The sequence below is a fragment of the Phalacrocorax aristotelis genome, chromosome 8, assembly GCF_949628215.1.
Source record: "Phalacrocorax aristotelis chromosome 8, bGulAri2.1, whole genome shotgun sequence".
NCBI classification, from domain to species: Eukaryota; Metazoa; Chordata; class Aves; order Suliformes; family Phalacrocoracidae; genus Phalacrocorax; species Phalacrocorax aristotelis.
Genome location: NC_134283.1, coordinates 13,318,474 through 13,340,147, shown reverse-complemented (window position 1 = coordinate 13,340,147; position 21,674 = coordinate 13,318,474). Strand labels below are relative to the sequence as shown.

General features: G+C 47.7%; 2 protein-coding genes across 2 annotated transcripts in view; one reads left to right on the top strand and one right to left on the bottom strand.

Annotated features, from left to right (window-relative positions):
* The window catches only part of TSHZ3 (teashirt zinc finger homeobox 3), a 67,130-nt gene extending 64,994 nt beyond the window's left edge, over positions 1–2,136 (bottom strand). Inside the window, exon 1 of the mRNA XM_075101469.1 lies at positions 2,012–2,136. Coding sequence (XP_074957570.1) covers positions 2,012–2,051 — 40 coding nt within the window. The 5' untranslated portion in view covers positions 2,052–2,136. The remainder of the gene's footprint in view (positions 1–2,011) is intronic.
* A 68-nt stretch (positions 2,137–2,204) lies between these two features.
* LOC142061006 (uncharacterized) lies at positions 2,205–3,359 on the top strand. Its single transcript, XM_075101470.1, has 2 exons — positions 2,205–2,345; positions 2,460–3,359. The coding sequence occupies exons 1-2, from the start codon at positions 2,205–2,207 to the stop codon at positions 3,357–3,359; spliced, it is 1,041 nt and encodes a 346-aa protein (XP_074957571.1).
* The last annotated feature ends 18,315 nt before the right edge of the window (positions 3,360–21,674 follow it).

Sequence of the window (21,674 nt, the reverse complement as noted above, 5' to 3'; positions counted from 1 at the left end):
ATGTGTCAGATACTTGAAAGAGCTAGATTTTGCAGAACTAAACTCATGTTGCAAAATAAAATTTCCAAAGTATTAAGAAAAGTTCGCCTTTCTAATTTATTTGAAAGGTGTCATTTGATGGTGTAGGCCAGAAATGCAAAATATTATGGTGAGCTATTTGGCTATGACATTGTTTGCTAGATCGTATCACTGCCGTACTGCAAGACTTTCCAAACTTTCAGGCTATTAGTATGTGGAGTAAAACTGCTGGAAAGTCTATTTCTCTATTTCTAAAGTAGTAGATGAATGCACGTATATGTCAAAGAAGAGAAGAAAGGAAACGTGGACATAGTTATTTACAATTTGTAATACTCCTTGAATCCCTTGCTGTTTACTAAATTCAAACCACACCACTCTGAGAAGAAGTTGTCAGACAGCATGAAAGCACTGGCACATTTTTGAATGCCCGATTTCTGACGACACCCTGCCAAGTTACAGGACTACCTGCTTCAAGTTGTTGTAAGCACAACTACAAATGCACTACCAATAATGCTGCCAGAGACTCTGAAAAACTTCTACACCCGGCCTCTTGGTACACAGCCTTCCTTTGTACAAGACAAATTACAATCTCCCAAATCTGTCCCTAACCAAACCCGATCCTGCTCCTCCACCTAAGCCAGCCCCATGCCTCTGGAAACCCTCATCCATGTGGCTATGTGGCACATCTAGCCAGGAGCCCCTGAAGTTGCGCTGACAGAGAGTTGACAGGCCACATGTGACGTCACTGAGTCTGGCGTTACCATGGCAAGTGATTTATTGATGTTTATCGGGAATGAATAGATCAAAGGCAGCCAGATGACAGGTGATCAATCAGCCATCAAATCAAGGATGGCAACAGGCCAAGGAAACCTTTTCCAGCCCACATATCCCCAACTAAGGATTACTGTAAAATTATGTGGGGCTTTTCTTTTTTTTTTTTACTGTCTTCTTTTCACTTTGGCTTTTCCAATAAATACTGCTGAAGTTTAACAGGAATTGACACTTCTGGCATAAGGAAAACAAAACAAATAAACAAAATACCTCATTGAAAACATGCCTTGAAAAGTATTCCTAAAAAGAAAAAAATAAAATAATGGAGGCAATTGTAAATGCACTATCAGAAACATTTGCCAGTCACCTGACAACACACAGACCCTTCCCCCCCCCCTTGGTTTCCTTTGCAGCTTCTCATGTGGACTTATAAATAAGAAATCAATAGGATTAACAGAAAAGGTTGCCAAAGAAAGTGACCAACTAGGTGGGTCTGTCTGTCCAGAAGAGACACCTTCAGTGCAGTACAAGGGGAAGAGAGAAAAAGATAAAAGTTGAGCAAAGGAGCCAGTTCTGAGCTTGGATCTCCAAGTAATGCCTCGGACCCTCCAAATCACTTTGTCCCCACCACTCCAGTCACAGCGTGCCATGTATTTGTACATATCCTACCTCTTTTTACAGAGAAAAAGTAAAATTGAGAAGAGTGTTTTCACTGGCTTTCACAAACCATTTGCACGTGAGGGAAGGGGATGGAGAAGGAACGAGGACTACAAGGGAGAGAAGCGAACTAGGTGCCAAAGTATGGGCTGGAAATGAACAAAACTCGCCTCCTTCCCCACCCCTAGAGTCACACAGATCATACGTGTCCATGTAGCATGTGCCTGCACACACCCGCCCGGCTTTCACAAAGTGCTGCCCCCAGAACTGAGCCGAGCGATGGCAGAGTTAGGAATAAATCAAAGTGGGTACCAAAGTAGAGAAAGGGCTTTCATGCGCCCCCACTCGTGCACCCCAAGGTAAAAAATAAAATAAAATACACCTCCCGCCTCCAGACCAGGAGTTGCTCTGCAAAATCCACGGCATGCAGCGTGCGATCGCGGGAAATGGGGCAGGGACGGAGCCCGGTACAGACCGACGGGTTCAGCCTTGTGGGAAGCGGTTATGAAAGAGACGGAGGAAAGCGAGGCGAGAAACAAACGGCCGGGCAAGGCGGCTCTCGTACCTGCTGCGCGCCGGGGCGCTTGCTGCTTCCTCCTCGGCATGCTGAGCTCCTGCGGCCGCCGGCGCCGGCGGGGGGGGGCTGCCTGGGCGCGGGGGTGGGAAGAGTTGCTTTAGCCCCAGAGATCCGGTGAGGTGCTCCAGTCTCGGCTCGAGGGCTGGGTTGGGGATATATTTTTTGTTGCTGTGCATACACGATGCCGAGGAGGCGGCGGCGGCGGCGGAGGAGGCGGCACAGAGGAGAGGACAGCCCTGCTGCTGCTGCTGCTGCTGGCAGAAGAGGGGGGAAGTTTGACAAATCGCCCCGGAGGAAGGAGGAGGGGAAGCCCCCCGAAGAGGTGTGCGGGCGGGAGGGCTGGGGAGAGCCCGCAGTCCCCCCCACCCCACCCTGCGCCCCCGGTGCTTGCCCGGGCTGGGAGATCACGGCATAAAGACAGGGGATTTCTTGGCAGGAGTCGGCGGAGCCTCAGCCTGCGCTCTCCACTCCCCGGCTCCCGGCTCGGCGCTGGAGCGGCGGCGGCGGCGGCAACAGGCGAAGCTTGAAGGGAAACGAGATGATCGCAGTGTCACTCAAACTAGTCCGCAAAGAGAAGAGGGGCACCGTGCTCCCACCGCCTCCCGCCCCGGACGGCACCTTAACTCTTTGCGTATCGCGCCGCCGGACCCCGGGCACAGCCACGGCGGCGGCTAAAGGGTCCGCCCGGGGCGGCGGTAGGGCGCCCCTCCCGCCGCCCTCCTCAGCAGCCCACAGCGGCGGAGGGGCTCTGCTCTGCCCGCCGGACGCCCCCGGGCAGGGCACGGCAGGGCAGCCCGCTCCGCTCCCCGCCGGCAGCCCTTCCCTTTCCGCCCCCACGCACACCCGCTCCCCGCCGGAGTCCCCCCCTCCCAGCCATCCCCGCCACAGCGGGGTAGGGGACCCTCCCGCCGCCCCCCCGCCCCGGCGAGGGGGGCCTGGCCCCCCGCCCCCGCCGCTTGAGCCCCGTCCCCACGGAGCCCGGCCGCCCCGCGAGGTGACAGCGGCGGCGGCCCGGGCTCCCGCGCCGCCCGCCCGGCCCCACTCACCGGCGCGCCGGGCAGCTGGCCGCCCGCCGGCACACATCCAGCCCTCCGGCTCCCACCTGGCTGGCGCCACAGCCGCCCGAGCTCCGCTTCTCGCCCGAGGCCGGGCGGGCTGTCGGCGACCGCGGGGCCGCTCCGGCCGGCGGCCGTTAACGGCGGCGCCTGGGCCGGCCGAGCCCCTGCGCCCTGCCCCGCGGAGCCGCCGGCGGACGGGCAGCGGCCGCGCCCTCCCACGCCCCGCGCGCGCCCGGCTTTTCGAGGAAGATCACTTTTCCCTCTCTTTCCCTTTTTAGGGTTTCTTTTTCCTCCTCTCTTTTTAGTTTTTTGGGGTTTGGGGGTTTTTTTTTGGTCCAAGTTCACTGGCGAGCCGCCGCGCGCAGTTCAGCGAGCGCCGGCGGATCGATGTGCTGCGGGTTTGATTGCGCATCCCTGGGCGGCGGGGCCGCGCACCAGCGGGGAGGGGAGGGCCGGGCCGGGGCGGTGCGGGGCTGGGGGCGCGGCGCGGGGCGGTGCGGGGCGGGGGGCGCGCGGGGGCCCGTCACCCCGGCCGCCCACCCGCCTCCGCCGCGCGGCGCCCCTGGGCGCGGCGGCCTCGCGCCCCCGCCGCGCCTGCTGCCGGAGGCCGCCTTTGCTCGGGAGGAGTGAAGGGGGGGGGGGGACAACACAAAAAACCTAGCGATTTTTTTTTTTTTTTTAAGTTCACGGGGAGAAAAAAAAAAAAGGATGATCTCACTTTTACGGTAAGATCAAAAAACTCTCCACTCGCCCCCATTCTTCGAGATTTGGGATAATTCCAAATACCTGACTAAGTGCAGATGTTGTTGCGTCTTCACATCTTATAAAGCCGCCGTGCCGCTCTTTTGCTCTTGCTTTCCATTTCAAGTTGCAGGAAATTCAAACACTTTACGTGAATGGTGGAGAAGGTTTGGGATTTTTTTTTTTTTTGATTATTATTGTTGTGAGTTGATTTTTTTTAAGCTGTTCTTTAGGATGAAAAAAAAAAATCGCAGTCGCCTAAAGTCCCCGGGAAATTGCTACTGTTGGGGAAAACGAAACATTTCTTGCAAACAAGAAAATGGTGAGTTGTCAGTTGCCGCTTCTGCTGCCAAATTCGCTCAGTTCCGTCTCATTGATACTGGCTGGTCGCTCCTCACAGTTACAGTATCTGCCCACAGAAGGAGCGATCAGATCTGCTTAAGAGACGACACTGAGACGTCCCCCCCTCCCCAAAAAAGCCCCTCTGTGTGCGTGTGTGTCCGTGCATGTGCGAGTGTGTGCGTGTGAGCGTGCGCCGGCAGCCGGACGGGCGCGGGGCGCGGCGGCGGCGGGCAGCCTTGCGCGGGCGGGCGGGCTGCGCCGCTGTGGCGGTGCATGCCGCTAGATCCGCCCTAACATCTGTCCGTCTCACCATTGGCGCATCCATCAGTGTCACCCTGGCTGCACATTGCAACGACAACACATCAGACACAACACAGACCGGGACTCAGTACAAATAACCGACATACTAAACAACTTAACCAGGAAGGAGGGGACCAGCCACAGCATAAGTATTTACAAATGTTAGACAGCCTTGGAAAACAGAGAGGGCTCGGCTGCGATTAATAACTTGTTCTTCCTCTCTCCCGCCCCCCCCTTTAAACAGGAATTAGGAAATAGGAAACCTAACTAATTTACGCTCCCCCCCGAAGGATGCGGCCGGGGCCGGGGGGCGGCGGGTCGCTGCGCCCTCAGCCCGGCTGCGCTCCCGGCTGCACTCTCGGCTGCGCCGGCACCTAATTAAACACGGGGCCTGGGGGAGAGAGGGGCGAGCCTGGGGCCGAGGAATCTGGCGGCCGAGCCGGCGGCCGCTGCGCGTCGTGCAGGGTTTCTCCGAGCTCTGGAGCGGCTGAAACAAACTTTGGGAGATTCCGCTCGGAGCGCGGGAGCCCCGGCCGGCTTTGTCCCTCCCCGGCCGCGCAGAGCACGGGGAAGGTCAGCCTGCCGCCAGGCGCTGATGAAATGCCCTGAAAACTGAATCAAGATAAAAGTAATAAGGCGCCTTTAGTCATTTCAGTCCTGTAAAAGCTATTCTTAGATGGGCGAGAGTCCTCTCCAGAGCCAGGAGATGGTCTGATCTTCCATTAGCTGCTGCGGAGCATCCTGAGGAAAAGCTGCAGCGGCCAATCACTAATTTGGGGGTGAGGGGGTGGTCTGCAAGTTGCAAGAAGTTTTTCCTTCTACCTCCTTCTGTCGCTAAGCCAGCTCATCCCTCCACCGGCTTCCTATGGCACATAACCAGCACGATGCACGGTCCCCTCCGTGCCCGGTGCTGCTGGCCCTGCCACGGGGCTGGCGAGCGCGGCCGCCCCGGCGGGGCCGGGGCTCGTCGGGGCCGGGGCTCGGCGGGATGCGCGCCCTCCTGCTTTCGTCAGGCTCGGCTTAGCTTCGCGGGTGTGCAGTCCTCCTCTCGGTGGTACGCTCAGCTACGTGCATCCACCTATGAATTCAGTGGCATGCGTGTGGTAACAGCTTCCGTAACAGAGCTCTCCCTCCCGCAGAAGTACAGCCTGCGTGGAGGATGCTAGCAGGTTGCAACCTCAGCAGCTGAACGGTGTCACTAAAACCAACATTTGCGAGAAAATCACCGTCCCTGCTGCACGGCAAGGTTTGCCTGACAACGCTCACCTTGCGTTTCAAAGCGCGGGCCACGAGCGCTGGCAGCAGAGGGCAACGGGCTCATAAGGCGCACCCATTTGGGACTGGGGGCTGTGGGTGAAAAAAGTGAAACGTTCCGTAAAGAGTAACCGGAGGATCTTTCCCAGTTCCATTAGAAATAATAACTCTCGTGTCTGTGTGTGTGGGAGGGGGAGAGAGGGAAAGGCAGCAGATATACGTGCACGCAGACACACGCACTGCACTTACACATTCAAAACTCTTAGTGCCAAAAGGCTCAGGAAGTTGTGGAATAATTTGGTTGTTAACTATATGCAGTTTTTTAAGGAAGAAAAAAAAACACCAAAACCCTATTGAACTTTCTACCGGACGAATTACAGAGAGAAATGCAGATTCCTTCATGTGCATCAGCTTCTTTGGGGGTCACAGTCTATTTCAAAGAGCCAGAACCCGTAATTTTATTAAATGTAACATTTACAAACATAATGCGTAAAATCGATGGCTGTACAGACGCCGTCTACAAAGACCCAGCACATGTGGCTCAGCTCTGAGCTCGCTCTTCCCGGCAGTTTTAAACCAAGGCACCAATTATCTACAAGTCCCATAATTAGATAACCATCACTCCTGAACTTTCCATCAGCTAAGGACGTTTTACATTTCAAGATTCAACACCGTTTAGCGTCCTTCTTTGCTGCGTATTTCCACTGCTCATTTCGTCCCCTTCCGTGCCAGCTCCCCCAGTTTCCCAGGAAAGCCCTCTCCCGCCGGCCGGCTCCTCGCGGAGGCAGGCGGCGGGCGAGTTGCGGTAGGGACCACGACATAACTGGTGGTTACTGGAACGGCCGCAGCGAATCAGTCAGGAAGTTTGTGAAACTTGGAACGGCCGCCTCTGAGACACCAGCGCCTTTCGGGCTTTAACCTTTCTCTCTCCCGAGCAGCGCGCTGAGGTTTCGCCGCTTGTTCACCGCCAACAAGGCAGGGAGAAGCGTGCGTCGAGGTCCCCGTGTGCGTGTGGAGCTGCTCTCATTTGTCAGCACCGGGTGATTGCTTCCCGGGGGTCACACCCGCTGTGCCCACTGCTCCGTCCCTGGGCGCCCCCCTCCCGCCCCCAGCCGCGGCCCGCCTCCGCGGGGCCCCCACCTGTGCCCGGGGCAGAGAGATGGCGGGGACCCGCTGGTCCTCACCGGTCGAGTGTCCCCCCGCACACGCGGGAGGGGCTGAGCAGCGGCGGCCGGGGCCCTTCGGGGGGCCGGCTGCCAGGCGGCGGGTGCCCCGCCGGCCGAGGAGCGAGCTGTCGAGGGAGGGGGCGGCGCGGCCGGGCCGGGCCCCGGCCGCAGGAGGAGCGGGGCACGGACACGCGGGCGGGGGACACGAGCCCCTGGTGAAGGCGTGGGCAGGGGGGCCCCCCGCCAGCACTGCTGTCCCCAGGGGCGGCCCCCCGCCGCGCCCGGCCGGAGGCGTGGGCTCAGGGAGCGCGGCGGGGGCACCGCCGGGACCGGGGGTGGGCAGCCCGGCACCCCCCGCCTCGCCGGGCACCCCCCGCCGCCGCCTTCCGTCCCGGGGAAAAAACCTCTCCGCTTCCTAAGGCCCCGGTGGCACCCGCCGAAACGCAGAAAGTGTGCGAGAAGTACTTCGGCTTCTCCCGGCGAAGAACAAAGGAGAAACAGTTTTCACTACAGCTGCACGACATGGATATGGGTCTGACAAGTTTGTCTCAAAACACCACTGCCCACGACCGAAAACGATACTCCACTTTTGTTAAATACATCGCATTGTCAATAACCATTGTAATAGCAATAACAATCTGAAAATAAAACAAAGACGTTTTGTAATATCTACATAACTTTATTAGGGCGAAATTATTTTAAATGCCTATGAATTCCAAACCTCCTGAATACAAATGAATAAAAGTTTTCCTTCGGGCTAAAATCTTTGCTTGAATGTAAATTGTTTGGGTAAGCGAATTTACACAGCAGCAAAGTTTGTTTGTCTTAGCCCAGTAGCTTTGCTTTAACGAACCAGATGTTTTGTCTTGTAAATTGTCCGGAGGACTTTTACAGTTCTGACATGTAATAAGCCTCAGAAAATCAGAGCTGGGGTAAGTGTCCTCGCGGTCGGGAACAGGCATTTCGGGAAGAGCACGGGGCAAATGCTAGGGAAGCGTAAGCACACCCAGTGCCTCAGCATTTCGAAGAATTCCTTTTAAGCAGTAGGTAATCCTGTCCGAATCGATTTGCTTCCGTCTGGACCTAAAAGTAATGCCCCACCTAACCCCAGATACCAGAAATGCATACCTCCCCCCAAAAAAAAACCCCAAACCCCAGCCCGCAGCGGTGAGGGGGAAGCTCTGCCTGAGGAAGCGGCCGGGCGCTCCCGGAGCGGCTCAGCCCCGTGCGGCCGCCCCCCGCCGCTACAGCCGCCGCCGAAGCGGGGCAGCGCCTCCGCACCGCACCGCACCGGGACCGCAGACCCCGGCCCAGCCCGCAGCTGGTCGCGCCGGGGGGAGCCCCCGGCGGGCGCTCCGTCCGGCCGCCCGTCCGTCCCTGCTCGCGGCACGGGGCAGCAGCGGAGGCGCAGCCCCCAGCCCACGTCGGTGCGGAGCACCCCGCACCCGGCGCCGGCAAGTTCGCGAATTAAACTTGTGCGGCGAGAGCGGCAACCCGGGCCGCCGGGCCGATGCCGCCGCCGTTCCCCGGGCGGCCGGGCCCGGCCGCCTCCCCGTGCTGGGGCAGAGGCTCCTTCGCGTTTTGCGGTGCCTCTCGGCCGGGGAAGGGCTGCGGCCCCCGGCAGCCCAGGCTCCCGCGGCCCGGCCGGGCTGTCTCCCGGCAGAGCCCGGGGGGGCGGCGAGCCCCGCTTGGCCCGGCTAACGCCCGCCCCGAGTCCCCCCTGGTCCCCCGGCACTTGCCGCTGTCCCAGGGGCGGCACTTTTCGGAGATGTTGCCTGCTAAAATGAGATCTGTTGTCGCGGTCCAGTCCCGCTGCATTATCACTTCCCCCCCGCTCCTTGAAAGGACTTAGGGTCTCTAAAGAAACAATCGGCCGCTTCTTTGAAGGAAATACGCGGTACCATTCAGAGGTACTGTAGCGTAATGTATTCATTTGGGCAGTGGGCAAATCTTTTATGAAAAATAGTTACAGATCCCGGAACTCCAGCGTATGCGACAACAGAAGCTATTGTGTTAGCAGAGAGGGTTTAGCTAATTTTACCTCTACAAAGTTTTACTAGCTGCAGGCTTTGGAAACGCCTTTGTGGAGACTGGCAGCGATCCTCGGAGCTGGTTAATATGAAAGGCATTCGCAGGACCTAGCAGGAGTGAAGGGATTCCCCTCTTATTTGTCGCGTCACCTGAAATTTTTCATTGCACAGCTAACGCAGCTGTTCCTTTGCTGATCGCCTGTGATTTAACGCAACAAAGATTTTGTTGTGCACAGGTACAGATTTAAAAAAAAAAAAAAAAAACAGGAAAAAATATATGGAGTGGGTAGTTGATAAAGCCTAAATCCGAGCAAAATCCTTTCTTTTCACAGGAACTTATTTCCCAGACAGTTTTTTTTTAGTGATTTGCACATAGTGCTTGCACTAAAATATGCACGCTTCTCCTAGAAAAAAGTTACCCGTCTGCCAATAACGCCCCTCTGTCCGGCTGCGGGCACACTCCAAGCCCACTGCTCAATTTCTCTACGGCCAAGCGAAGCGGAGCGCGGCCACCGGCCCCGCCCGCCCCCAGGAGCGCTGGCTGCGCAGCGAGGAGCTCGGTGCCCCCGAAGGGACGCGCAGCGGGCTGGGGCTGGGATAACCAGGGGCTCCCGGCGGCGCGGCCGGTCCCGCAGCCACGGCCCCGCTGCGCGGAGGGGAGATGCGGCGGTGCGGGCCTCCCGCCTCCGCGCCTCTTTGATCTAGGGAGTGAAGCTGTACAGGCCGGTAGGCCACGGCGTGGCACGCGGCCAACGGGCATTTAAAAAAAGACATCGAGGGCTGCCGGGTCGTAAATCCTCGCTCCCCAGCACGACCGGCAACTACTGTTCAGAAGGGCTTTATTAAATTTATAACGTACGAAGAGCGCAGGGCCCGGACGAGGCAGACCATGCGCGGGGGTTTGACCGCGCTCCTCCCGCGGGGCTCCGCGGACGCGGACCGCTGGGCTCGGCCCACCCGCGACGGGGCCCGGCCGCCACCCAGCAGCCCCCACCCCTCCTCCAAGAAAAACTAATGAAGATAATGAAATCGGCGCAGCCGCCCCAAGGAGGTCGAGCAGCGGCAGTGCGCGGGTGGCGGCGCCCACGGGGGCGAGGGGACGCACCGAGGCAGGAGCGGTAGCTCCTGTCTCCCTGCCTAGGGACGAAAGTTTGCGCCATCCAGGTCAGGTGAAATGCGGAAACTAAGAAAATCTGACATCATCATTGATTCCCTCTCTTTGTTCTCATGTCATCCATACACAATGGAGAGAAAAAAATGTGACTTTAAAATTGCAATTAACCAGCTTTGGAGAAGAATTCTTTCATTGGGTGTTTATTCCTATCAAAGCTCGTTTCTTCTCTGTAAAAGCACTTCTAATTTTAAAACAAAACAGACAATGTAAAATACCTTCTATCCTTCTGTAATAGGAGTTGCTTAAATTATGTCTGGATGTGCCTAAACAGTCATCTTATAGTTTCCCACTGATTTTGGTTAGGTCTTGAAAGAATGGCAATTTTTTTTCCTAACGTTTTAAAAGTATTAACTTCCTTTCAAACACTTTTTAACCTTTAATGTTTTGTAACTTGATGAAAAGGTCACTTTGTTCAGAGTGGATGCATCTGCTCCGTAATTGTTCTAATATCAGGCAGAGCTCCATCCTAACACTAAATTCTTTCATTAGAATTCCCCCCCCCCCCCCGAATATACTATTGTTAAAACGATTACTCATGGTAACTTTAAAGGCAAGGAGCTATAGACCAAAGGATGCTTGCACTTTATTTAATTTCACCAACTTCAGATGTTTAGAGCTACATTCAGCAGATGACATTAGCTGAGCTGAGAAGAATAACCTAAATGGTTTCACCTCTTCCAACTTGTGGGGCCTGAAGTACAGCAGGAATGTAATAAATAGCTGAATTTATAGACTGAGCTGCATAACAAAATAGCACAAAATACTTATTAATACTACTTTCTACCAGCAGCAAGTTTGATCTGGGGATCTCAAAGTACTTCACGAAGGGGTATGTCAGAAAGCAGAGGCATGGATGGGTTAAGAGCAGAGTGGTGCCAGAGATCTGGAGACCATCGGACGTTGGTATTACAAGAATCAGACTCAAAAAGCAATAGGGTGGTAAAAATGTCACTGAGGTATATTCTAGACTACTTGCTGTGAAGGCAACAGAAGCTTTTCAGCACATGTAAATCAATATTTATTATTAGGAGCAATAATATTTTGAATCTGCATATTTAACCAGTTTTGGTATAGAGAACCTAGGTTTATTCCCGTGTAAAAGCTTAGGAGATGAATATACTCATTGCCCCCATGGGCTGAGAATGCCCCTCCAAGGGTGTTGTAGTCCCAACTCTGTGGGCAAACATTACTTTTTCATGACACTGTAGCTGCTTTGCAAGAAGAGTGGTGATACCTGACTGCATATTGGAAATTAGAGTGATAACCTTAAATTGGTGCAATTAATTCCTTTAAAATACAACAGGATTTTCTAATTCTTACACAATTTAAACATTCAGAGAATATGTTTAATTAAACTTGGTTATCCATTGTTTTTAAAATTTTCTTAAAAAACTGAAGTAATCTAGTTACATTTCTTAGTATTCTAATATGATTTCTTTTTTTTAATAACACACTATTCTAGCCAGGCCAGTCCCTTGAGGACCAGTTCCTCATTTACAAGGAGGTCCCCAAAGGGAGTTAAAAAGAGGCTATTTTATAAGGAGAAAATATATTCTGAAAGAGGAGCCATACAAAGATAACCCTGCATCACATATATCAGTGTGGAGGCTAGAATATGCATTGCAACAATGCAAATCTTCCCCTGCAATAATTTGCTCGTTAACATTAACAAAAGCCCAGATACTGATGTCTATGTATTTGTTCTTATATTTTTCATCATGCTAATGCTTTTAACTAAAATTATTTTTTAAAATTTGCTTCATTTAATGAATTTAAAGGTCACTCCTCATCCTTTCCATATGCAAATAATAGCACAGGTTTGATATTAATGGGAGATCATAGATACCCCCTTCACACAGAAACCCCATAAGAGAGCAAAACAATCTCAAGATAATTCCAATAAATTTGTTGCTTCTTTCTCCCCTTTGAGTAACCAAATATCAGGGCAAAAGTACCTCAGAAATAGTAGTGACAGCCAGAGGAGTGATGAGATGTGGAAGGACACACAGGGCCTTGATAGCTTCTAAACACACACCCCCAAGGAAAGGGCAAAGCCCTACAGCAGCTAGATCCTGCTGCCGCCACCTCCTCCTCCCCGCCACCCACTCACACCTGCAGGAACCAGGCAGGATACAAGATACCATCACTGAAAAACCCTTCCCCATCCTCCTAAAGAAGGAACAGCCAACTTCTGCTCCCTTCAGAGGCTGATAGTCTTCTCCACCTGGGAGACCACAGCAGCTACTCACAGAAAAACAGGAGCTGCTGGAGTTGATAAGGGAGTAAGTGAAGTTGCTGCCTCTGTCTCTGCTGGGTTTGGAGTTGTTAAATGTTTTGTCACTGTTTTTCCATCTATATTTGCTGTAGCAGGACTTGCAGAGTTTTTGATAGTAATTTTTTTTTTTTAACTACAGCTCTTGGTGTTAAAACAACAGCACTTATATGCCTATAGAGGGGGAGGTGGGGAAAGAGATTAATAAACTCATTGCTTTCATCTGCAGTCCCTGTAGGAAAAGGCTCCCTGTACTAATGAGCGAGGAACAGCCCTGTCTAGCCTAACTTATGCAATAAAACTAACTGTGGTGTTTTTCAAGCAGATGAATCTGGATACCAAACAGTAAAGCATCATTAGTCCAAAGCTGCTCCTTCCTTGGTGAGGAATAAAGAATAGCTCATCCAGCCCCTGGCAAGGCCAGCCCAAGCGTGGCTCCTGCAGATCGGCCTCTATTTCATTAAAGGCAAGCCAAAGTAATGTGATTAAAAGAGATGGAGAAAGGGATGAGTCAGGGAATACAGTGCGATGTTAATTTACTTCCTATCAAAGGGCACTAACCTGTTCCCTCTGAACAACAGGGATCTTGTAAGGAAACCCATCTTCACTGCAGCCTCCCTCCTAGTTGTCATTCCTGCACTGAGAAAGTTTTCCCAAATACCTTTTCTCAGCCTGCACTTAGCAGGTGATGTTTGTCAACTACACTCCCAAACAGTGCAAGGCCTCTCACAATCACATATTACAATATATGAGTGCCCCTCCCAAAACTCATAACACCTTAGTTTTTTTAGGGAAACCATTTTTTCTTTCTTTAAATTGAATTTACTTTGCAACTGTTTATACCAAAGGGAATTTTTTCTTAATTCCTGAACCTGGAAGCTGGTTTTTATCCTTTGAAAAAGGTTGTGTATAAGAATGATAAACTATCCCTGGGAGCTGTGGACAGAGCCCTGCAATGCTCTTGGTCTGCCCAACCTCTGTGCTGCAGAAAGACAAGAGCAACAGCAAGGATCAGCAGTTCCATGCCTCTAAAACACAGAGAGTTGCTGTTTCGATGAGCGGGTTTGTTGAACAAATCCTTTTCACTCTGCTTGGCTGGTGGGATATTGGAAAGTCCCTCTGAAACCATGACTGTGAGCAGCAACAATCCTTGTGATACACACAGCAGCTTCCATCTCTCAGAAATACCATTTCTGGCTCCTGCAGACTAAAGCAGATAGTATCATATCATACCGTGGCTTACATTAAGGTCACCTTTTCTTTCACAGCCTTGATGCGGCCATAGATTTGGCAGGGGAAGGGCTGGAGGGTAGGAAGCACACCGAGATAAAAAGCGTTACATTTCTGAGGAAGCCAGGGCCCTATTCACAGGCCTGTAGGTTGGATTGTAGGCTGATACACACTCAAAACTCCCATTGGCTTCTATCCAAATAGGAACGCATAGACTTAGGTCTGATATTTGAAGTGCATGACAAAACAAGACTCGTACTGCTTATGTTTTGAGGAGGTGAGTGCTGATTGCTACAAGCATTCTGTTTCCAGCCAAACAGCAAAATTCTGTAATTGTCCAGATACATCACAGGCTCGAAGAGTTTGCATTTTTACAAAGCATTAGGTATAAATTACTTCCACAAACCAGAGCCTGGACTCAATGGAACAATGCAGTTGTCTGTTATAGAAATCTGGTGTTCCCAGATTCAAATCTGCTACAGGCATTCTGGATTTTAATTAATATATTGTTTCATATGTATGAGTATTTCATGAGTTTTTTTTTTTGTTTTCACACACTGCATTTTTAGTTTAAACAAAGCATATTCTCTGTATTATTCTCCAAAGCAACTGAATAAATACCACAGGCTTTATAGATCTGGTAGCCTTTCCAGTGAACAGTACAGCAGTCATGCTTTGCAGAAAAGGGATAACATCCTAGAGTGCAGCTGATAAGAGCAACAATTTACAAAGCTGGAGATCTGTTATGCAGTGAAAGCTTTATTACCATGACTTGATGTTACATCTACAACACATAAGGGTTAATCATTGCAGCAGTTTGCAGCTGGTTTGTGCTCTCAGGGGAGTCATAGCAATAGACTTCTGCGTGTAAGACAAGGTCAGCGTTGCTTTCCCAGGGTCAGCAGGCCACGTGATAACACAACTCTGAAACTTCAGCTCCGAGGAGACACAGGTGCCAAACCCATTTTGTGGTCTGTTGTAGAGCACTTCTTGTGGTTTTTATTCTCCTCAGTAAAAACACATACATGGCTCTGTGGTATATAATTGGATGGTGAGTTTTCAGAGCTACCCGTCAGTGTGAATTTTCTGTGGCAGCAGTGGGTTCATGAGTTTCCCAGGTACATGTAACATTTCATGGGAGACTTATTCTTAGCGGACTGAGAAAACAGAGCAGTCAATGCTGAGTTTAAGGGCCAAATCCTGCATAATTTTTTCGGTCTCATGGTATAAAATGTTCACATGAGTAAAGTGAGCAGAATTGGACTTTAACATTTTATTAATATTTACCTTCTACTGCTACAAGACACAACAATAATCAAATAAGAAAAACTTTAATCCTCAAATGCAGCTTTAATCTGCAAATTGGTTAGCTTATCAGAGGGGTAACATTTATTTTCAAAGACAGGCTGCTCGGAATGGTCAGCTGAAACAGAAACCTATAAGTGAAAGAATGTAAGTTTATTGGGCAGTGTTGTCTATATTTATAGTTTCTGCTCAACCCATATTTCTGTTTTTATATGCGTGTGTCAAAAATTAATATGCGGCAAACTTCAACATTTTTAAGAGATCCTAAAATATAATAAAATCAATAAATGATGTTCTGGCATAAATGTTTCTGTAGCTGAGGGTGGTCAGGTTCAAAGGGCAGCATCTGACCATTTCTCTTTCCCACCCTGCTGCGGAGTAAGACCCTCCCCTCAACTTCAAATCACTGGGGAGAGGGTAATTTAAGCTATACTTGATGTACCCTATACATCACTGTCTTCAGGACCAGGTTTAAAATTAAACTCTGATGTACAAAGTTAAACAAAAATGAGATAAAAATTGGCAGGGGTTGAAGAGGGTCAAAGTAGTCAAAACACAAGGTAGACTATTGCTTCTTTTGATTTATGTTATTCTGTGCACTAAAAAAAATAAAATTATGGCTCTTGTGGAGACTTTTTTCATTGAGAATAGCGCATTCCTAATTTGTTTTCTATAGACTTACAGGCTATTTGCTCTGGGAGCTGGAAGCATTTATTTATTTATTTATTTTGTCAGGGCCAGAATGTCACCAACTGTTGGCAGAATATTCAAATTATCATTAGATGCAACACTTGCCACTCAACAGCAAGTGAAAGAGAACAGTATTTCACCTTCCGCTAGTGGTTATCTTACAATGCACACATCTATAACCTTATACACGTACAGACTTTCGCTTTCAGGCAACTCTTTTAAACACAAACAATGTGCTATAGTTACATTTGGTAGCAGAAAGACTTCAGTGAATGTTTCCTTTTGCATGTTACATATGCATATAATGCAGTTACTCTCCAGAAATTCAGTACAGGAAAGATGCCAAACAGCAGATTCTTTCGAAACCAATTCAAGTAAATCCTTGCAGGAAGTTAATTTTTTATGATGTAGTCACCTTTTCCACGTATTGCCTTTACATGGTTAGTGTGTGGATTGCAGGCAAAAGAATTTGGAATCGTAATCTTTATTTTCTATAATATGATAATGAAATCAGCTACTATCCACTGGAATCAAATGAATTTCTCAGTGCTACTCCAGTGGGAGGAATAAAAGGCTTCTACTGGCTAAACTGCCAGGCTAATGGGAAAAATGAAGAAAAATCAAGTCCTTGGACGGCTAGCAAATAAAAAATGCTTATTTTAAAAACCTTGAAATCTTTTTAAAAACTGATTAAGCAAGCTTTTTGCAAAGTTTTTTTATTTTTGTATGAGAAAGTCCTATTTTTTGCAAAGGTTTTTAATTTTCCTATGAGAAAGTCCTATTGACTTCGTATGGATTACAGACGGCTGAAGCTGGGCATGTTCTTGGGCTGTATGAGAGTATTAGACAGCAAAGGCATCTAGCCTCTGAAAATGTCTGAACTTGATTTTAAATATAACAGGAGAAAATCTTGCGCTGTCCAGAAAACTATAAAAAAGAAGTTTTTGTAGCACTGTTTCATTAATATTGACAATGATGATTCTTTGGTGTTAATTTAGTGAGGACCTGTTTTCTATTTAATATGCAGGTTTTAGTCTTTCACCAAAAGTCTAAGTGATGAATTGTGTAACATGCACCTTATATGATTTTACAGGACTGACCTGCATATATGCCTTTAATATACCAAATTTGGCAAACAATATATATACTAATGAATGAATACAATTCTTTCCAAACACCTGGTTGGAAAGATGGAAGTGCAGCAGGTATACAAACAGCAGATTGTTTTAACAACTACAGCAATGATAAGGATCAAATGTTTGAATGGACCCTCTACTTGTGATCCAGTGTGCCAAACCCTCTGAATCTAACAGCAGGGGAGTATGCTTTGTACCACTGGCTAACACTTTTTCAAATATCTTTATTTTAAAAAAACCCAAAACTTAGGGTCAGTGGAAGACTACTCGTTCACTCTGTAACTATAGCAGATCACATGTAACAACAAGCAGAACGAATTGTTAGTTGAGGGAATTATGAGCCAAAATTTTCCTACATCCATTACAATTTGGGAACCAGGAGAGCTATGAATTAAGGAGATGGTCACAAAGGTCACAAGGCATTGCCGCAGTATTCATGAAAGATGTAAATGCTTTGACAGCTGTAGGATCTTAGAATGAAGGTTCAGAGAGAATACAGAAGCCACTCGGAGGCTAGTAGCTGCTCAGAAATCAGGTGAAGAACAAAAAGATATGAAAAATGTAAAAAGAGGGAGAATATAAGCTGTTAGAAATACATGTAACCCTTTAAAATCGTGTGCTTAGCATGAGTGATATCTTTTGCTGATTTATCCATGCAGCAATTAGTTCTTCCTCAGGAGAGGTGTGTGGCATAGAAAATGAACTGATTGATTCCTCCTTGCACCAAGCAGTTGATTACGGGTAACTGATTCATTTTACAGATGTTATACTAAGTGCATTACTGTTCACAATCATCCAAGACAAAGATGCATCAAGGGTGCCTAAGCATGCTTGCTCAGTAAGGGCCTAATTCACAGCTCATCAAAATAGAAAGATTTCCACTGACTGCACAGGGTTCTGGATTAGACCTTTTCCATCCACCTGACTGGAAGAGAGATTTCCATTTCAGTGCAGCTGTGAGATGCAGTTTTCGCCACTGTTGTATACTGTCCATTTTTAGCATATAGTATTCTTCTAGAGTGAAATTTACCCATCAACACTTACAAATTCTCTGAACTATTTATAAATTACATTTCTGGAGTCCCTGTTTTTACCAAAGAAAGCAGTCTTACCAGAACGTCCTTCTGAGTGTGTTCAGATTTACATTATCTTACTCAAGCACTTGCAAGGATACCACGCTCTGAGCAAGGGTAAAGAACGGTAAAGAACCAAGCCTATAATTTAATAACCCCCCTCTGAGTAATTAGTATTCACTCAATGAAATTCAGGGTTTGGAGAGGTCCAGTCAAAGGCCTAAGCACCATTTAAGTCCAGCTTATTCCTCAAGGCACCTCTGAACTGGACTGGGCCCCATTTTATTAGATTGTAATAGAAAGACTGCCATGTCAAGCATACGGATGCTGAAAGACCCAACCCCACAAGACCTCACACAGATAAGTAATCATCACTTATGCTAATAGCACATTTGATTTCCATGGGATGACACATGAGGATGGGCTACTTACTTGACTAAGATTAGTAAGCACAGGCATATTACACAGAACAAATTATAAATATCCAGCTGCAGCGGAGTGCTGACTCCCATCAGTGAGTGTTGTGAGGGTGAATGAAGGGCAGGATATAATCTTTAGAAACCTCACTGAATACTATTATTGAATTGGTGACAGTTTTGCAGATTTCTAACCTATGATAAACCTCAGCTTTGCCTCCTCAGTGGCATGTTTTCTCCACTGTTTTTCTGTTCTGCTTTCCTTTTCTTTTGCCATAATCCAACAATCCGTTTTTATAATTTTATTTTGCTCCTTCTTCTTTAATATTTGCTAATTAATTTTGTGTTTTTGAAAGGTATTTAAGCAACAGTCACAAGTCTGCACAGCAGACTACTTGGTAGCATCTCTACACTGCCTTGCCAACGTTCCTCCCCTCTGCTCTGCTGGGATCAGTGCCGTCTCTATGCGGATTTAGTCTTTGGCTTCTCCCTTCAAAGCTGACAATAAGGGCATCATACAGGGTATACCATTCCAGAGATTTTATCTGATAAAATGCCTAACTGTTAGGCCTCTGTTTAATACAATTTTGTTTCACACAGGTCACAGAAACAATCCAATTTTGGCCCTTATGCTCTAGAATACCTGTGAACCAGCACTCTAGAAAGGGAAAAAAATTCTTTGTGTCCAACCTGACTCATTTTCACTTATTTGTCCTTGAATTCCTTGTGGTCCAGTTTTTGTTTCCTATTTTGTTTCCACTAATTTCAGAAGTATTTTACTGCAATTATGTAGAGTTGCCCTCCCTGGTTTTCCTATCCTGATCAGACTTCCAACAGTGATTTTTTATTTATTTTTTATTTTTACCGCTGGCCGGAGAAGTTTATCTGAAAGTAACATAACAGTAGTGACCACTGATAACTGGCTTCTACAGATTTTATGAATCCAGAATTAATTTGTTCCTGAGACCTGGAGAAACCATGAATGGTGAAAAATATTTCTGGTACATGCATAATAACCGGTATAAAAATTGTATCCAACACCAAAATCCCAAATACTATAACCTATTTACAAAGGGACTCTTAAATCCAGTTTTGTTAGACCTGTGTTGTAGAGAACTGTATAAATGTCACAAAGTCAAAAAACATAAGTATTATAGCATTAGTAGTATTCTTAAATTAGTATTTTCCTGTTTCTTGGGGACTTCTAACTCAGCTGTAATGATTGCTCTGCATGTGTGCACACCTGTGTGTTTTGCCAATCACATAAGTGAAATAAAAATGCCCTAATTTCTGCAACTTTGCTTTCACTGCACTGTAAAGCATTAAAAGCAGAAACAGTTTCCTGAAGAACTCCTCCATAGCAGGCCCTTGAACAAGATGACTGTTTCTAATAAGCAACAGCTGTCGTTGTGGTTTTACTAGTCAAATGATTCATATCTTTTGCTCAGAAATGATAAGTGGAACAAATGTTTACTTAGATATGTAACAGAGGAACAATTGAAAAATAGTAGACTGTCAAATAGAAATATTTTCCTGTTATCTGATCCTTGACAATTAGTCTGAAGTGGTTTTTAGTCAAAAGGCAATGTTATAGTGGTGCAGTTACAATGGTGAAGGGTTTAGCTCATGGAGTTCTGCAAACCAAATTCATCAGGCTGGTTTGTAAATGTCTGCAGTAGCCCAGCAGATCTGAGGGGGACACAAGTACCTTTGTGCAGACTGCTACCCTCACCCTCATTTCTGGCAGTCTCCTATCTTTAGTCACCTTTGAAAGGAAGACAGTGAACTTACCGCTTCCGCTTGTTTCTGCTATGTCTTCAGGGAATACCAGTGCTTTTCTGCTCCTTGGTCTTCAGGGAATACCTTCTGTTGGCTACTGCTTCTCCAGGATTTTACAGGGTCTTCTGGGAGAAGCAGATTGAATGAGGAAAAGTATGCTAATGCAGGAGATTCCAGGCTCTTTTCAAGGACAAAAAGATTACATTACCCTTCGGATGTTGGGAAGGAGAACCTAACAGACCCTTGATGTATCTCTGCTGAGCCTGGAAGATGCTGCAGTCAGAGAGATTTGACACCGCTGTGGCATTGCAGGGCTAGAGGTAAATTTTTAGAGGTAAAAAAAAGGTGCTAGAGGAAGCACTGGTAGACTAACTGTTACGAGCCTAAGAAGACAGGATCAAAAACTGGTGTCTTCTGCCTTTGAAAGGGGGACTGGGAGAGAAACAAGCATGGATAAGGCCAAGGGAGCCTTGGGATGCTCAGTTTGTAAATGATACCAGTGTACTTCTATAACTTATTTGAACTTATATGGATGCTTGCCAGAAGAGTAGGGTTTAAATCCACCTTTTTTTGCATAGGTCCTGGACTTTGTCACTTTTTCAGAACTCTCTTCAGTATCTCTGTATGACACTGCACTGCATTGTATGGAAAGACTGTCAGAGCTTCAGTTTCCCATCTGTAAAATGGGGGTAATATTTCCTTTCTCCCAGCCTTTATTTAGCTTATAAGGCTCCTGGGACTAAAATTCTTTTATTGCATGTTTCTGTATTGTCTTGTACAACAAGACCCTGATCTCAGTTAAAGACTGTAAGTATCACTGGAATATAAATAGATAATAATAAAAAGATGATTTTGACACAAAATGGAATTTTATATTCTGGAGAGTGAAATAAAATATGTACTAAAGTCTACTAAAGTGTAACCATGAGATCAAATGATAAAATTGTTCTGGCAACAAAGAGTTGACACAAATTTGTGAGATTAAACTGAACAAACTCAATGGAGGCTTGTTCTGGTGGTTTATTCATAGAAAGTATGTGAAAAAAGTAAGTGAGATGATCAAATTACCCTCACAGCATGGATTTTGACATGGATGTAGACAAACTGAGTCACCGGAGGACTGAGCAGGTGCGTTGTTCTAATTATACCCTCAGTCTTGTGAGGAAGGAGCAAACTTCCAGGTTGCTTCCCTGGTGGAGATAAGGTGTTATCAGCCATCAGCAAATGAGAGGGGAGAACAAGGACAAGGCACCTGATGGGAGAAAGAGGAGGAGGCAAAGAGAGCATATTCATAATGCTACTCATCTTTTAAAAATGTATACACATATCTACTCTGAGCCATTTGGATACCACTCTAGTACTCATTTTTTGTGTCTCTGAGTAACCCTTCCTCATGGCAAGGCATACAAAATTCTTTTTTTAACATTTTCTCTTTTATGGTCTTGTAGTGAGATGTGTGGCTAAATATAACAATTTATTTGTTTATTAATTAATCAACAACAGGCATACTAGGAGTTACAATCCTGAAAGTCCCCCACACAGGTTTTTATCACCATATACTATAGCCCTAGGGAAATACACATATTTTTTTTCATGAGCATAAATGGACATTTCTATAAATTGCAGCTAGTTGGGTGCATGTAATATGCAATATTATTCATCTTTGTATTCCAGGTGAATGCAGA

What these genes read in the sequence shown, in the direction of transcription:
- LOC142061006 (XM_075101470.1), top strand. Translation starts at nt 2,205, where the DNA reads ATGCCGAGGAGGCGGCGGCGGCGGCGGAGGAGGCGGCACAGAGGAGAG. An exon ending in AGGGGAAGCCCCCCGAAGAG is followed by an intron (nt 2,346 to 2,459) that starts GTGTGCGGGCGG and finishes ATTTCTTGGCAG; the next exon opens with GAGTCGGCGGAGCCTCAGCC.